General features: G+C 36.7%; 2 protein-coding genes across 5 annotated transcripts in view; one reads left to right on the top strand and one right to left on the bottom strand.

Moving 5' to 3' along the window:
* LOC139120337 (disintegrin and metalloproteinase domain-containing protein 12-like) overlaps positions 1 to 439 on the bottom strand; it is a 68,151-nt gene extending 67,712 nt beyond the window's left edge. For 2 of the 4 annotated variants that reach the window (XM_070684671.1, XM_070684673.1), the window contains exon 1: positions 256 to 439. In XM_070684671.1, the coding sequence (XP_070540772.1) occupies positions 256 to 322 (67 nt within the window). In that variant the 5' untranslated portion in view covers positions 323 to 439. The remainder of the gene's footprint in view (positions 1 to 255) is intronic. The other 2 variants (XM_070684672.1, XM_070684674.1) reach the window with 1 other exon arrangement.
* A 4,456-nt stretch (positions 440 to 4,895) lies between these two features.
* LOC139120335 (transmembrane protein 180-like) lies at positions 4,896 to 17,892 on the top strand. The gene is made up of 8 exons (XM_070684668.1): positions 4,896 to 5,761; positions 8,206 to 8,285; positions 8,667 to 8,891; positions 10,922 to 11,140; positions 12,131 to 12,254; positions 13,164 to 13,432; positions 14,603 to 14,796; positions 15,101 to 17,892. The coding sequence occupies exons 1-8, from the start codon at positions 5,612 to 5,614 to the stop codon at positions 15,328 to 15,330; spliced, it is 1,491 nt and encodes a 496-aa protein (XP_070540769.1). The 5' UTR covers positions 4,896 to 5,611; the 3' UTR covers positions 15,331 to 17,892.
* Positions 17,893 to 18,290: the final 398 nt, after the last annotated feature.

Here is an 18,290-nt window from a genome sequence, read left to right as displayed (position 1 = left end):
AATGAAGCTGGCATCTATAGGTAGTTGTCTTGAAGGTATGGCTTGACGCAGTGACGAGCTATCACCTGCGCCTAACATGAATTACACACTGCAAGTAGTGACCGATAAATTTGACTCAATGAACGAATAGTGGGAATACTGAATTCAGTGAACTATCCTACCACTTGTGTAGTGCATGTCTGCACCAAAGTCGTCAGACATGTAAAGAGATTGGGTAAAACAACAAAAACTCTCAGAGAAATGTACTTCACTTACCAAGTAAATCGCCAGATATTAAAAGTGACAGCACAAATACAAAGAAAGGTGTAAAAGCGTTGTCCATCGTGAGAGACGCATCCGTATGCACTGCCCACTAATCCTTCTATGCTGTACGCTGAATTGCAAGCCACTTCCGACTATTGAAATGACGTCATATTTGTCCCTGTCGCAGTCACGTCGTTTGCGGCGCTTCATACTATCAACTCTCCGTCATCGTTGCATCAAGGTTGCGTAGTTCGTCGACGGAGTAGTTTCTCTACTGTGTATGGTCGAACCAACGTGTCGCAATTACGAAAATTTCGTGAACTCTGAATGCAGTGTTCGTTCGTAAACCCTGCCGCACATGACACTCTTTAAAAAAAAGATTTGCTCACACATTTGAAATGATTACAAAAAATACGGCACATTCATGATTCATTTTTCTAAAGCATTGTTCCAATGCGTTTGAGAATGAACGGTATTGTTCTAGATAATCAGTTGACATAATTTTCTCATTCAAAATAAGTGACCTAATCACCATCGTCGTCAATTTATTTACTGAACGTTGTCCATTCATGAAAGTTACACTAAGTAAAGAATAAAACAACTGTTGCACAGTCCCCTCGTGAGCTATTCAGCTCGGACTATTCGCCCATAGACGAGTGTACAAAGCGAGAAAAACCCGCTTATGTACACTGTCTATGGGGCGAATAGTCCCAGAGCTGAATAGCTCACGAGGGAGTGTGATTGTTGTCAGCTCTGATAATTCTATTAGAATGTTTTTGAAACGCGTAATTTGTAAAGATTAATTGTTTCATTCTGGGAAAGTCGAGGGTTAGCCCTAACCTTCCAAAATATATTACCATTCTGCAGTTTTTGTTGACAGCAAAGTAAGATATTAATGACCAACTTCCGGACATGTGAATGCTCATGAATTTTCTCTATAATAGAGACAAATATTTTACACTTTTATCGTTGTCATTGAAAGCTGAACGTGACATGCAACAATATGATAACATTTACTTCCAATAGGACTGTTACATGTATTACATATTCAGACTGATTATAAAACAGACATTTATTTATTCATTTAATGGATGTTGTGTGTGTCCGAAACTTTTAGAATCACACAATTTACCACTTTCTTTTTTATTCCTACCGATACCATGATTTCTCAGTTGTGCACACGCTACCTTTAATGCCTGATCTTGTCACTTGAAGCAATGTTTTTACATGTAATGTTTGTATTGCTAAATTGTCACTGTTTTCATTGTACAATATATCTACTGCAGTCTGAATCATTCTCATTGTTCAGCTCATTTAAAATATTAACGGCGTCGTCTTCATCATCCTGGCAAATATTAACACCTTCTTCAGCTACTTGACTTCCTTTGTTTCCAGTTATTGCTGCCTTTAGACCCCGTTGTTTCTCAGTGCTTCACTATCAAAAGTTTGTAGTTGGTAGAATCTAAATCTTCCTATCCTATCTGTCTCGCTATCAATCGATCTATTCTCACATTTTTATGTGGTGCAAATATACAGCACAGTGTGTCAATACCTGTGAAACTGACGCTCATAAGGGAGCCGTCATTATTTTTGGCATGGGGGTCGGAGGAATTTTATCGGAAACCCTTAAATTTCGAGTACCCCGCCAACTCTGATGAGTTTGAGTAACCCCCTCCTAACACAGAAATTGTGACAGACCACCCCACTTAGAAAGGTTAAATACTAATACATGTATTTGTCAAAGTTACCAAAATACAGCAATACTAAAGACCGTTCAATCCTGATGTAAGTTTACTCTGCTAGATTATTATCGGTTAGCTCACGACGGTTGAAAAAGGCGAAACCAACAAAATGAAATCAAAGTGGTCAGAAAATACACGTCAGATAAAAAGCTCACGCTATCATCAGTATCAAATCATACAGTATTGTTTCATTTGGATGGGCATCATGACAGGGTTTTCACTGGAATATCTGACGGGGAAGAATTTAAAAGTACAGGGGAGAACACGGGAGAGGCTGAGGGGGAAGTGTCAGAGGGAGCTGTCCCTTACCTTGCGTGGAAAATTTGTAGAAATTGATGTGTGCAATGGTGCAGTCGTGATGCTATCTGTGAGATGTTTTAATTTGTTTTACTAAGTAAAACTGTTATAACATCCAAAAGGGGAGAGCACGAGAGAGGGGGTTTGAGAAATTGATGTTTTTAATGGAGCAATCTGAGAGATGTTTCAATCTATTTTGCACTCGGTAAAATTGTTTGAAAATGACATTAAACACTGATATTTTTTATTACATTTTTTGCATGACCAGTGTTTGAGTCACAATATTCAACAACCAAACAATGGTTATACATTTCGTTAAAAAAAGTTTTCAGTTTACCAGAGATTGAAGATCAAAGAACATGCAGGAATGGAAAATTTGACCTTCTTGTGTTATTTCTCCAGCTGCCAGCTTCTAATGAAAAGCCTGAGTACAGTATGAACTGGAGTCAATTAAATTATATAATATGTGCCTGTGATAATAAAGAATGAATTCACAACATTTCAGTTTTGTCCTAGATCCTGTAAAATTTTTTAGAAACTGATGTGTGCAATGGTGCAGTCTGGTGCCATCTGAGAGGTGTTTTCAATTTGTCTTTTACTAGTAAAAATGTTAGAACAACCTAAGGGGAGAGCACGAGAGGGGATGTCCCCCTCTCGCATCGAAAATTTTGAGAAATTGATGTGTGCAATGGTGCAATCTGAGAAGTGTTTCAATTTATTTCGAACAAAAAATTGAGGAATCACCCTTCCTCTCCACATTTTGAGCAACCCCCTTGAAGTTATCAATTTTTTGAGTAACGGCCCCCTGAGAGAGATTTTTTCTGTCAGAAAAAAATGGTTTTAATAGCACATGCCTAGTAGATGTATCATTTGTTCGCTTTTCGGTGCACCATCCGTATTGGATGAAATTGGTGAACTATGTTCAACTATTGCAATTATCATGGGATTGTTATTACAGTTTCGTCATACTGTAAGATTTTGCGATCATCATAAATTTGCAAATATGAAATATGACCCTCCCCAGGCTGTTTGCAAAATTGAACCCTCCAGGAGGGTAGGTTTGTATAAAAATGCCCGCCCCTATCCCCGTCCCCCTCTTAATACTGAAAGCTCCCGATTATTTGACGGAAAACGACATATACCCATAAAGTTTTCATGCACCCATCTTGCCAGTGTTGGGATGGTTGACTAGATTCCCTTTTCTGAATACTGCAATTCACAGCTACAGCCAACGAAGCTATCATGGAAAGGGAAGGCAGGCGGGTAAATTCAAAGTAGAGTCAGTGGGTGACTTTTTCTCCCCACCCGGGTGGGGAGAAAAAGTCATATTTTACAGTGGACAGGAATAAAATGTCTGGCAGTGGCTACCGGAAAGTATGTATAGGAAGGGAATGATGTCGTTGATAGCACAGGCTCTAGAGTCAATGCAGGCGAACCGCTAGCCGCCACTGATACAGTAGCGGCTAGCGGTTCGCCTGCATTGACTCTAGAGCCTGTGAAATGTATAGTCTGATGAAAAGAATATCTTACAGTGAAAATACAATTGTAAGAATGGTTAATGATGTACTGTTTTACAGTTCTGACTTGCGTAACCTGTTGAGAAAGTCGATCTTTCATGGTTAGTGAATGAATCTATATATGGATAGTATATCCAACACCATTTTTTTTTGTATCACAGTATCTGTATTCTCGGGGTCCAGACACTTCGCACCAAAACCAGTTCGCCCCACACAACTTCGTCCCAAAACCATTTCGCACCAAAACAACCTCGTCCCAAGTACTACTTCGTCCAACGCCACTTCGCCCCAAGTACCACCTCGAACTAAAACCACTTCGCCCAAAGTATTGTACCATCAACTCGTCCTAAAACAAGGATGCCACGACGTATCATAAGACTGTTTTTACCTGCAACTTGGAGGCATTCATGTGTCAGGACATTTGGGCCACTACGAACCATTTATTGTTGCATGAAACCATAAACGGTATATTAGAAAAAAGAAACACGCAATGAAAACTACTCAATGCTATGTAACTCAGGTGCCGTGTGCACGATGTAATTTTCTCGAAATTTGTACACTTTCAAGATTTCAGTCCTGGGATGACAGAAAGGTTATGAAAACTTCGATGGCAGTGGTTGGTTATTTTCCGCTTTGCCGGTTGGCGATAACTTTGGGGCAAAGTGGCATTGTTTCAGTTGTTTTGGGGGCGAAGTGGTTTGGGGCGACGTGACTTTTGGGGCGAAGTGGTTTTGGTACGAGGTTGTTTGGTGGCGAAGTGGTTTTGGTGCGAAATGGTATGGGACGAGATGGTATGGTGCGAAGTGGTTTTGGTGCGAAGTGTCTGGGAACCTCTGTATTTCCTTTGTGTAATTTATATGGACGAATGTTGTCCGAAATAAAAAATACAATTACAATTACAATAGGGAAGATTTAAGCGATATCATAGCAGAGCGAGGGTCTCGGGAACGAATAGACGAGATACAGGAAGAGGGCAGCAGTGGGCGTTGTGATAATTTTGTAGAATTGATTGAATATGCCTGTTGGATGCACCTTACTTCACCCCGCCTCACCGTAGCCCCTATCCCCAAAACGTAAAGTGCCCTGTGGTGGCGCTGTCCTGGGATCGGCGCTTGCGATTTGTGCCAGCTCCGACCTGCCTTCGTCAAATCAAATTCATACAACGCGACAGGAAGTACTGGTGTTGCGGAATGGTTGCAGCTATACCCACGTCGAGGTTCGGCTATCTTTGTAGTCAAGTCCGTTTTCCTCACATGGAGACGATAACTGTCAATAATTTAGAAGGACGTTAATGTTATACGGCGCTTGAGTTCACCTAAGTTCTGTCAATGCCGATGTCTTCGCGATAGTCGATCTTCAAATTCAACTCTCGTAAGTCATACATTGTGTAGTACCAGCTGGCTATATTGAATGAATGCATATACAAATGTTTCCCGAGTGGTAAAGCCTGGCACTTGCAGTCTGTTGTGAAGACGTGGATCTGAATTCTTCGAGAGAAATCTTGCCCCGCTTCATGGCCAGCCAGCAAAGTCAATCGTCGTGACAGCCGTCGCGACCGCAACAGGAGTCCAGGAGAAAATGGAGCAGGAGCCGATGATCACAAATTTAGCTGACGACGACTCTGCTCTGCTGTGTTCCGGTTATCAAAGATTTTGGTCCACCTTTGTACGCTACAGTGATTTACCGTCTAAAATGAAATTCCTCCCTTTAATATAAACTGTTGAAATAGCAAAACGAAGGGGAAGGACCTGTCCTCCGATTACGTGACAGTCAAAACATTATCATTTTACTGAGAATCGAGAAACGGTAACCATGACAGTTAAGGAGACATCTGCTCTCGGAGTGTACTACGGTTCAATGTCGTTGTTTCTATCCATCACACACAATGTCTTCCTTCTATACTATGTGGAGATGTTTGTGTCTGTCTACAAGATTGATAAACTTTCCTTCTGGGTGGGAGAGGTAAGTCTAAAAGAAAGGCTGGCTAACTTGTTCATAACATCAAGTGATGAAGGATGCCAAAGCTGTGTCAATTGCCATATGTCCACTTAAAAAAAGTAATGGCCATATGATGATTGAGATAGTTTATGTGTATGGCAATTGCTGAAACACCGTGCACCATATGGTTAGCAAAGTGTTTCACATATGACACTCCAATAAAAACAGTAATGTTGATAGGATAAAGCTGAACAGAAATGTAAATTCAGGTCAACGGACTTGCTGCAAAACCTTAAACCTTACTATATGTCTGCAAATCTGAAAGTGTGATTTCTTATATATTTAAAATCCCAGCTGCCTCTTTAGGGGCATTTCTGTGCCACCATTTTGTTGCTGGGGGTGTGTCATTCATAAATTGCAAATCACAGTCTACAACAAACGTTGTAATATCAAGGACATACAGCAAGATAATGTATCATCTTCAATGAAGCCCACAGAGCAGGACGACACACATTATGTCGTATACATGTGTCACATACTTCAAAAATCTAATTTCATCCACCATATATTGATATGAAAGGTCCTCATTTCTTTTCATTACAACAGTTCTGGTGTATACGGTATAGCAGTCTCAATCATGTTGAAGCATTTGTCAGTTATTATAAAGACCTACTAGAGATATCTCCAGAATGGTTCTGGTATTCAATGAAGTATTGTGTTAGGCAATTAAAAATGTAAAGAAAATTGGAAACCCAAAATGCAAGAGCATTTTATTCTAAATATTGACAAGTATTAGTAGATTTTGTTGTGATCAGCACATTACCTGACAATGAATTTCTGTGGTATATTCAGTAAACCCTTGTACACATGTGGAAGTATTCCCGCAGCGGGAATACAGCAACCATGTTGTACTCCACAGGCAGTTGACAGAAAATGTCTTCTGAAGCAAAGATTCACTTATACTTGCAAATTGTGTTCCTAAAATATTTCACGACAGACAAGAGATTGAGAAGAATACCTTTATTCCATCGGGCAAAAATGGAATTGATTACTCTCTTATATATTTTTAAATATTTATAAAGTTGAAAAATACTTAATGATCAATAGTGGTTTTGGAACTGTTCGATAATGTAAGTTACTGAACAGAGAAGTCATTTTTACATGTATTTACATGTTTTCTCACCTATATTTGCTCTGGGCATTATTTTCTAACAATATTTGTCTGACTATAATTATGTCAGGCATTTTTTCTAAACCAAAAAAATTGATGAAATAAGTTCTCAGCGGCACCCTGGTCCCATGGATCACTTCTTTGGAACTGTAAACATTTCTAAAACAATAAATGTAAATTATTTGATGAATTATAATGACAGGTGGTTTGCAGTGACACAAGAAGTTCTGCTTTAGGGCACGGATACTCTGAAAATGGAATGGACTCAGGTGATAATGATGCAGATGATTGTTACCATAGCAACAGACTATCCATTTCATGAGGCTAAACAAGTCCCTTTCACAGAGCTATTTAAGAAAGCCATTGATTTCCTTGAATTTATCGGTGAAAATTGTTCATGTGAGCAATAAAATAGGCTTGATTATGTCAATTTAACAATTTTCAACATTTGACATCAACTGTTGAGTGTTTATACACGCATAAAGTAGATGTATTGCCTTATGAACACAAATAATTCACAAACATTAATGCAAATCCAGTGACAAATGTCATGAATATTGAAATCTGAATGTGAATTCATACAAGACTGTATGGGGAACTGTTCAGGGCACCCGTATTTCTAACATGTATCATGAAAGTCACATAATCAGAAAATATCAGAAAACGAGTGCTTTATTAATTTTTAAATGGATCATATATTGCATTTTTTGTCCCAAGGACCGTAATGTGAGAAACAAAATACGGTACCAGTATGTGATACTCTATTGAAATCCCAAGGAAAAAAGCAGAGTCATGAATGAAGACTGATTCATATGCTTCAGTCATTTGATTTAAAACTCTGCGTTGTCTGATCATTCAGATGTTGTACTTTGCATTTAATTTCAGACAGAAAGAATAATTTCATGATGCTTGTAAGGTGTGATCTCACAAAGTTTTATCTGAATTATGATGCTTGAGTTCACAAAGGCCTGAGGCTGCCTGATTTGTCTTCAGAATTGAAAGAAGGATGACAAGAATTAGAGTTTTGTGCAATCATACTGTATAGGTACTTCAGTCCTTTCAATGTTTTTCAAGTTGGATCTCTGTGAGGGGAGAATGGGATAAGGTGATTTTATCCGGTTCCCTTTTATGATGAAATCAAACATATGGTGCAGTTTTAGGCACAAAAGCCAAGTCAGAGAAAGATGTGTTGCAAAACTTTCCATGTGACATCTCGCTATGACTCTGATTAATCTAGGTAATATTGGTATATCATATTAAAGAATATTTTTTTTGAACTTTTTCTATTTTCTTACAGACAATATTTCTAGTGTGGAACGCCTTCAATGACCCTCTGTTTGGTTGGATCAGCGATAAAAGCCTCCTTAATTCAGAAAGGTATGCTGTGACAATATTTAGATTTGATTCGAATGGTTTGCAGATTTTTTATGCATAGATTTATTCATACTAGGTACTTTTGCCTTTTTTTTTGTATTGTTATGACTGGTTGAAATTATCATAAGTTGCAAGCAAGTATGGGCATTCTTTCACAGCAAAGTGCTGAAGGTTGTGCCTACACATACAATGCTTACTTTGAATGTTGCACCACTACCGGGCAAAGTCAAAAGGCAAAATGGCACATGATGCTGTCAGCAGTCTATGTATCATATTAATTCATAACTATAAATGTATGAACACAAGAGATGAAAAATCTTCATATTTTTCAACATTGACTGGTACATGATTTCTTGTACAAATAATATATTTCTATTTTTCCAGTGAGAGTAAGTCAGGGAGTTACCCGGCAGTTGTCTTCAAAAGACTGCGTGCCTTGTCCATGAATGGTCCCCTATTTGGTGTCTCGTTTATGCTGTTTTGGATTCAGTGGGCAAACCCAACGCTTCAGTTTATCGTATGTCTGTGTCTCTACGATGGATTCCTTACGATGTTGGATCTCCATCATACAGCTCTGCTGGCAGATTTAGCACTCAGTGCTTCAGAAAGGTATGTCCTGGTTTGAATCTAGTGATTTCTACAAACACCACTACTCCAGACAGTCTGTTTATTTTATCTATGCAACTGTACAAAGGTATACATGCTTTGTGAGCACTGCAACCAAAGGTTTTATTATTAGATTTAGTATTTTAAATATTTTCAGTATCAAGCTTTATTTCTGTCTGGTAGTTTCTTTACAGGCAAGTTGTCTAAAGTTGGGCTTGGCTGAGAACATAATTAGGGTTGATCCATGCATGATTTCAGTCGTAAAAGTATAATGTAAGCCAACCATAATGCTTTTTTGTTTCCTACACAGCATACGTTATTCATTGATGTCAATGAAATCAAACACTGCTATTTTAATTTTTGGTGTCACTGAAATATCCCCTTTTCAAACAAGCCGCTTTCGACCAAAGAGGCTTCAAGTTTATTGATAGAAGTGACTATTTTATATACTCTAGGTAATATGCATTTACTAAAAGATTTCAAGTGAACTGGTATGGGATCACTTAGTCAACAATTTTAGTGTATCAGTATCAATTCAGGCTTTCTATATGGGACAAAGTCATCATTCTTTATGTGGAGAATAATCAAACATGACATTGGATTTAGAAAACCATCTAAAAATCAGTATGTACTTGTCTGTAGAGCAATAGGTTTCTTTAGCTTTGAGAATATAGAGACATTTCTTGACCTGGTCAAATTGCATTTGTACCGCAAACTGTACATTACTACAAGACTTCATCTAGCTCACAAACTTAGAGGCTTTACTGTGACTACACAATGTGGAATGTGTCTTGGGGACAGATTTTCTGTCTCTCAAAATCTACTATCCCCAAAGTATGTTGACACATTGTGAAAATTTTAAAGATATGTCAAGTTTTACACCATCTTATTTGTTGGCATAAATTCAAAATTCGAAAATTTGATTCTTCACATTTTCTAATTTTTGAATTTCAAGTCATAGTAACACTAAATTAATTTGCTTCTTAAATTCTAGAATTCATACAGAGGCACCTGACTTTCAATTGTACAGTGATCCCTAATTTTTATTTTTGATGATAAAACAGATAGCGTAAAGTTTCCTTTAGAAAATTAGGAACAAAAGTTTCCATTTTGATTTTCAAATCGCAAATTACCCCAAGTTACTTTGGCTTATGATGTAGGATTTCATTGTCATGCTTAGTCATGGTTAGTTACAGTTTCTGTGTGGGCCCTTTTCTGAAATATAGAGGACTACATCTGTATCAGGATACTGCAAACTTTAGATTGATGTAGTCTGCATAGTTTATTTAGAGAAATACTAAATTAGAACAGTTTGGTATTTGAAATACATATATTTATATCTTTATTACAATTTGCTGGTATCATTGCTGGACTCAATATTTTCAAACAGTCCATGCATACCCTTTGACAGTCAGCCTATATTGATGGTGACCATGTTGTCTGACAGTGACTACATTATTTTTCTCCTGGCAGATTACAGTTGCCTAATACAACTTACCTTCTATGATAAATTCCATGTAATTCTAAACTGATACATCATCTGTTCAATGCCCAGCAATAGTCTAAATATATATGTTATGTAAACATTACACTGACTGTTTTAAGCCATTTTGTCTTGTATTTTGAATATTTTTGAACCTATCATGAGTACAAAGGACACCTTCAACGAAATTTGATCTGGTAAAATAAAAAGAATTAACATTTAAAAAATCCATATGCTTCGTCCAAACAGACCATATTGTTTGAGTACAGACTCTGAAAATCAGCATATGGCAAACTTAGTTGTGTACAGTCCCTCAGTGAATATATTGAATGGATCAAATGTGACATTTTTTCAAATTTACTCAGCACTCCGCACAAACACATACTGTACAAAAGCTGGTCAATATAGCCTAAGAGACATTTAACCAGTGCTTAATGTTTTACCTTAAGTGTTTAGTTGCAATGTGTTTTATTACGTCCTTTTGACCTTGTATGCTTGATTTGCAATACACACTGTCAGACTGATAATACTTCTTGTTTTTTCATTTCAGAACCAAACTCAACGGCTATTGTTCCATATTCAGTGCAATTGGTTCACTTTCAGTGTTTGTATCGTATGTGTTCTGGGACAAAGAGAATTTACAATCTTTCCAAATATTCTGTGCAGCGCTGGCAATCTTTTCCATCTGTGGTTACATGTTGGGCGCCAGAGCTCTCAAACAGATTTATATCGAGCTTCAAAACATGGATGACTCGGCACAACTCAAAAGGTAAGTGACATTTATAGTGAAAATTTTCTTCTGGGGCAATGAGTACTGTAAAACCCCAATTAATTTGATCACCCGATTTTTTTTCTCAAAATGCAATTTTATTTTACCCTAATCAGATCGACCACCTATGGAAATAGGGAATTTCTCAATCTCTAATAAATCATGACAAGCTGTTTTGAACATTTTATTGTCGATAAAATACACAGAACAATACAATGTACAGCACAGAATAACTTCAGGAAAGTCACCTTTATATGTTTCAATCATCCAAGACTGTAAGCATATCACTTATGAACTGTCAAAAAAGTTGAATCTCTAATAATTCGAAGACTAAAATTATTTTGGCCTAGTTAGTTTTCTAATAATTCAACTATTTAAAATCGCCCGTAATTTTTTTTTCTGGCCAAATTGATGGTACATTCTGTTTTGAGATGAAATTCTCAATCCTAGACATTGAACCTACATGTACTCTGAAAGGTAACTGTTTCTTGTCATCTAATACTCAGAAAGGATGTCCTAATTAGCTTTCTCTTTGTGTTTTGTTTTGACTGCTTGATTTTTTCATCATTTGGAATTCACCAAAAGCCATCAGAAGCAAGGCTCTGACCTTGCACGGCTCGCATGTCGTGTAAAAAAAAAAGAGAAAAGCGAATAATCATCAAAATGGAATGTAATTTTCAATTTTTTTCACATTAAAACCTTGCAGTGCATTTGAATGAATATATTGAATATATTTGCTATGCGCCAAATTATGCTGATGAATTCATGGTAAGATTGGAACTGTAAATGTCACTGAATATCATGCATGAATTTACCCCTCTGAGTCCAAGTTTTGAAATGAATAATCTTCAATACACACCTGTGGGGAGATTTTCATCAGCCATGTATCAATTATTTTAAAAGATTGCTAAAGATTTTTCAGGTATGAGAGAACACAGAAAGTGCCCAGAAATTTATGATAAACTTTTTTCATGTGCGTTTGGATTTCAGTTTACAAATTGAAAAAAGTGAGAAGTCGCAAGTAAATAAAGAAGAAATGTCTGTCAAGGAGTATGTGAAACAAGTTCAAAAGCACAGGAATTTTATTTGGTTTGCTGGCATGAACTTTGTACAGGTGAGACATTGCTGAAAAAAGCGTAGGAAAGTCTTGGCACATTGCGGCAACAGAGAATATATAAACTGGAAAATCCCTCGCCTGGTGTTTGTCCTCTTATATCAAGGAAAGGAGTGTTCATGAGCGAGGGATGTTCCTGTCTAGTTAATGAACTGATGCTGGGAAAACATTATTTGGAAGAAATAAGCTTACCATTCTGATTGCACTTTTGAAGTGAGACCATTTTAAGCATGCCCTTGTATTCAGTATTGTTGTCAGTCTATGTAATACACTGAGTATAAGAGTGGTTGGGAAGGTCAACAACATATTGAAGTATTACAACCAGTGCAACCAGAGAACTTTTAAAGAGGTGAGACTCGGAAAATGCCACATAGCTTCAAATACTATGTTTTCCCGAAGTTTCTCAGCTCTCAACCACCCAAGGGATATAGTGTTACCCATGAACCTAAATACAGGGAGATCTTCATGTTTATACATGACACAGCTGTTTACATGAGATTATGTGAATATTGATCAATACGCCAAATATCAGCTTTTACAGAAAAGTGGCATGACATTTTTTTGTCCAAAATCTTATGTTGTATGGTATCTAATTGAAACCATTATCAAATTTTAAAATACTGTGCAATTGTATTACATGTGTAGAATTCCACCCATCTATCATGGTTGCGCCTATTTATTGTGGTTCCATGGGTAAATTAAACAATATTTTTTCTAAGAATGGGTATGTAACTCTGTAAACTCATTTGAGAAGTAAATCCTGCTTATACCAGAAGTATTAAATATCAGAGTTAAACCACAGAGTCAGACAAAACATGTACAAACACTTCAGGAAAATAGAAAAGTGATGAGTCACCAATTAGTTTTAGGAAAACTATCTCACGGCATTCAATTTTCCCTCCATTGCAGGTATTCCACTGCCATTTCAACAGTAACTTTTTCCCGATATTTTTGGAAAACCTGCTTGGCAGTCACATCAGTCCGGCGACGGGATCTCTGATCCTTGGTACATCATTCATCATTCCACATATCAACAATCTCTATTTCCTCACTCTCTGTCGGAAGTATGGTGTCTACGTAGTTGTGAAGGGACTTTTCATCTTCAAGTTGGCCTTAGCAATTTTTATGTTGTTTATTGGACCAGGACATGTGGTACTTTTATGCTTTTTTATTGCGAGGTAAGGACATTTCTCTCCTAAACAATTTTCTGCTAATAAGGTAAATAACAAAGATTTCTGAAAAAAGGGGGAAAATATGTGTCAGAATACTTGTTTCTTGTATAACTGACATAGATCTTTTTTTCTGTAAGTTTAGATGGTTTTAAAAATATTTTAAAACTTTGTTTCCTCAGAATTTGTGAGAGTTTATGTGTCTCGTCTCTGTGTTTTTAACTCAGTATCTGTATTTTTAACCCTTTGCACCCTGACCCCCTGGTGACCTATGATGTAATATGGACAGTTTTTTCCGAGCCAGGTTCAAAGGGTTAAACAGTCTTCAATAAATGACCTCAGATATGGAAGTCATATTAATAAAAAAAAATCCTTTTGGTCAATCATTGGTACATTTTTACCACTTTTGGACCAATTGTACATAATTAAAAGAAAATGTAAAAAATTGTTTTCTGCCAAAATCTGGCAGAACACTTGAACACCCAACTTCATGTACATGAATATGACATGCTCACAAAGCTGGCAATAGTGAAGTAATGAGAATAACATTTCAAAGTGCTTTATCAACACTGAAAGGGCACGTTGATGAACTTGGACTCGTAAAAAGTGGTTACCAATTACCTGGTAGTTTGTTGATGACACTCATTGTACCATACATCCTAGCAGTTGGCAAGATTGTTCATGTCGTCAGAGAAGGAGGATATCCATCCTATCAGAAAGGAGAAAGAATACTGTGTCCAGTATAATGCTGAAAAATTATTCAGCAATTCACTATCATTAGTCTGTCTGTGAGAAGTTCCATCACTTCCTCAGTGGCCCTCTGACAAACATTTGTCCTTTCACCCAATTGCCTGTGTGTAAGGTTTCTTTTCAACATTAAAAGTATCTGCATTGTACCAGAGCTCAGTTGTGAAGCTTTCATCCATACAATCTGGTATAACCCTATTGTTCAAATGGAAAAGACAGACCATTGTAGCGGAAATGGGATGGAATGTTCAGAGCAAAAGTTAAAACAGATGACAAAGGTCTTGTGTGAAATACAGAATTCAAATACAGACATAATGTAGAGTCTGTACATTGAAAAGTGATGAACTTCATTGCAGGAATTACGACTGTATGCAGTTGCGACTACATATGTAGAGAAGCTTTTTTAAACATTCTTGACTGTTTATTTTCCAGTAATCGTGTGTTCACCGAAGGAACATGTAAATTATTAAACTTAGTAATCAGTGATTTAGTGGATGAAGACTGTGTCTTACACCACAGAAAACAAGCCGTGTCTGCCCTGGTGTTTGGAACCGCTGCATTGCTGAGTAAACCAGGTCAAACTCTGGCTCCGCTAATGGGAACATGGCTGCTGGCTTTACAAACAGGTACAATGAGTTCGCAAGGTCAAAGGTTACATTGTCTTGTTTTAGCAATTATTCTCCAATCTATGTTTAATACATCTACAAATATATGGTTATTTCTACTGTGAAAGATCATATTTACGTAGACTATGTGCACTGGGACAGTACACTATGTGCACTGTGCATTTTGTGAAAGCATTTAAAGTCTACATTGCCTCCAAAAGTGAAGTTGTGAATATCTGCGAGAACCTAGCTTGAGGAAATTTTGTTGCTTTGGGTGATAAAGCCTACAGCTCATACCAATAATTTTCCCTTTCTTTGTTGCCAGGTCAAGATATTTTCCAGTCTGGTCATGACGCCAGTTCCATCCGCCTTGCCCAGGGTTTCAGCGCGGAGGAGAAAGCCATGGTTGAGCTGGGTTGTTTCCAGTGTTTAGTGATTGTGCCGATAATCTGTGCCATAGTTCAACTGATAGCCTGGTCTCAGTTCACTCTACATGGGAAGAGACTCAACTGGGTCAAATCAGTCCGGGCTGGAGCTGGCTTTTCTGATGTATGAGAGTTACTATCAGCCTTACAGTTGCCTATTTTCTGTGTTTATGCCAAGTACTGGTCTCAGTGTAAGAAGGATAAAAATATTGCTGAGTTACAGACAACTCTTGAACAACGACTTTCTCTTTAAACAAGAATAAAAATCAGTAATCATGGACAATTTTCCGCATAAAAATGCAGAATATCACCTTTTTACAACAAAGACAAGAATTTGATGAATATTTTGGCAAATAAATTTATGTCTTTTGGAAATGTACAGAAAATATTTAATATCAATCCACTGAATGGGTTGGTAAAGAAATTAGAACAGCTGATTCGCTGTTTAGTTGAGATGTCATTACACTGTGATGAGTATTAACAACAGGGCTTGAAATAATACCTGTCTCCTTGTCCCAGATAGGCACTTACTTTACAACAGTAATTGTTAAAAAGTACTTGTCCATTTGTCCAGGTTCAAATTTTCAACATTTCATCCATATAACACTTTTTGCCTAACTTTTTGCAACTGTCAGTGTAAAAGTGTCCAATTCACACAACTTCAGAGGATTTTTGAGACAAATTTACTTCACATTAATCCAATCCAAAAAACAACTGTCATTTTGAGTAGTATCAGTTCCCAGAAGGCCACAAAATCACTAAATCACTTATACTACATATTTTAGGGCACACTTTTCAGAACTGGACATGTAAATTTATTTTGATCAGTCCAATGGCAGACAAGGAAAAAAATTATTCATAGCCCTGTGGTGTGAAATATGTATCTATAATGCTGCTTTTCAAGTCAATCAGTGTATCAGTAACTTGTCATGCTGGGTGGTTTTGTGATATATTAACTAATTAAAGTAGGTGTAAAAATCTATGAAGGTTGATATATGTGCCATTTGTCTTTGCTAGAAGATGTGAAATGCAGAGAGTGTGTCAATAAGTTTGTAATTGTTGTCTCCGTAACTTAAGCATATCAGTGTTCTTTTGTGTTTAATTCATAAACACTTTAACTTTCAAGTTTACTCGTGAATCAGAAAGACATATTTACACCTCAAAAATATTCTTGCCGTTTCTGGGGAGTCTGAAACATCACAAAGTCATGTCCTTGACAAATTCATAATTTTCATTTTGGGCTCATGGTGAAACACTCAAAGAGTAGCATCAGAAGTGTGTGAAACCTTTGGCTCACTAGAATATGTTACAATCAAGCTGAAATGGATGGATAATAATCTTCTGAAAGTTGGAGGCAGGAAAAAATGTATTAAGGTAGAATGCACTTCGGGGACAGATATTCAGGCTCTCAAATTTTATCAATACTTTTCTGGTCTAGCACTCGTGGGGGCTAATTTTAAAGCTCTTGATGTAAGAAAAGTTTTTACAGTCTCAGTTTTTCAAAAAGCAAAATTTTATTTTTCCTATAGAGTTAACACAGGGATGGCAGCCATTTTGAATTTCAAATATCGGGAAATCTTGGGTAATTTTTCTTTCAAGTACAAAATTTTGCACAGTGACCCCTGGATTTTATAGTTGATTTGTTAAGATAATGGTTGGAAGTTCCATTGAGGAAAGTTTGAGCAAAAGTTTGCAAAAGCACATACTACCTAAACCCTTTGAGAGCTTTAATTTTTCCAACTAAAATTTTAGTGTAACATTTTACCAAATTCTATGAATTTTTAGGTAATTTTTTGATAATTTTGGACCAAATGGAAATCATATTTCCTTGAATACAGTTCTTTATCAAAATTTTGGCAAAAATCTGAAAAAAATTTGACTGAGACATATTCTATAAAGGCCACAAAAATTGACTTTGGCGCTCAAAGGGTTAAGAACAGGAGTACATACCATTGTGATTGCAACTCATTCTGATACCAATACTGTTATGGAAGCAATGTTTGACTCCAAAGCAGACTGTTGATGTATTGATGGTTACTTTAAAACCAGACTGTATTATCATATGTTAACTTGTTTGCAAAATTATTTTGCACTATAAGACTGACAGAGTATGCAGTCTCCCTTTACAGAGAATCGCCACTAGTAAACAGTTTAAAATAAATCCGATAAATCTTACAGTTTACAGAAAATAGTTACATTTGTAGGGACATTGCTAATCCAATAACAAAGTAACACATTGTTTATACATTCATTTCAAGTCATCCATGCTTGCTCTAACAATCTTTTAAAACCGATACTGAAATTGTAATGTGGATAATTCCAGTTCCAAGTTCTGGATATCATGTAGACCGCTAAATAGTACTAAGTTTGTTAAGAAAGTTCAATCAATACTACATGTAGTATCGTAATGTAATCAAAATTTATTTTGTTGTGTACACTCTGAGAATCAAAGTCTTCATTCAATGTTGAGAGCACTTGGCATTTTAACTTTATCGTACAATTTGTATACGGTACATGTTTTGCACTGGAAAACAAGTCACTCATCACCTTTTAATGAAAATTTTTTTTTCTAATATTGCGTGCAGGAATCTTTTCAAATTTACATCAAAGTTGCTGCTTCAGAAGTATATTTTTGGAAGAGACTCATTTTAATTTCAAAGATGTTTTAATAAATGTCAGTATTTCTATATCAGCGAAATTTTGTCAGAATATTTTAATGTTTCATTGTCTTGTCTCTCTTTACTCTAATACTCATGTAAACTCGACTTGCACAATTTAAAAGTTAACTTCTTGATGTTTATTTGTAAGAGTGTCCACTTAAATTGAGAATTTCTATTGCTCCAGATTCATTTTTGCATCATATTTTTGATTGATATTTAGGTGGACGATAAACTGAAAACTGGCTGATGTGATTGACTGGTGTTATGTTGTAACTTGAATGAAAGTGTACCATCTGCTCTTGTTGGTCTGGCTGGATGTTTGGTTGGGGAAACCGTGGTTTGGGTATCCATCGCATCTTTGCAACCCACTTCACCTTTCACTTTGTACAAGCAGCACAAAATTCATAATGAAAAGTCAATCACCCGGTCT

The sequence above is a fragment of the Ptychodera flava genome, chromosome 20 (genome assembly GCF_041260155.1).
Source record: "Ptychodera flava strain L36383 chromosome 20, AS_Pfla_20210202, whole genome shotgun sequence".
Classification (NCBI taxonomy): domain Eukaryota; kingdom Metazoa; phylum Hemichordata; class Enteropneusta; family Ptychoderidae; genus Ptychodera; species Ptychodera flava.
Note: the sequence above shows the minus strand (reverse complement) of the source record. Positions and strands in the feature narration are given on the sequence as shown.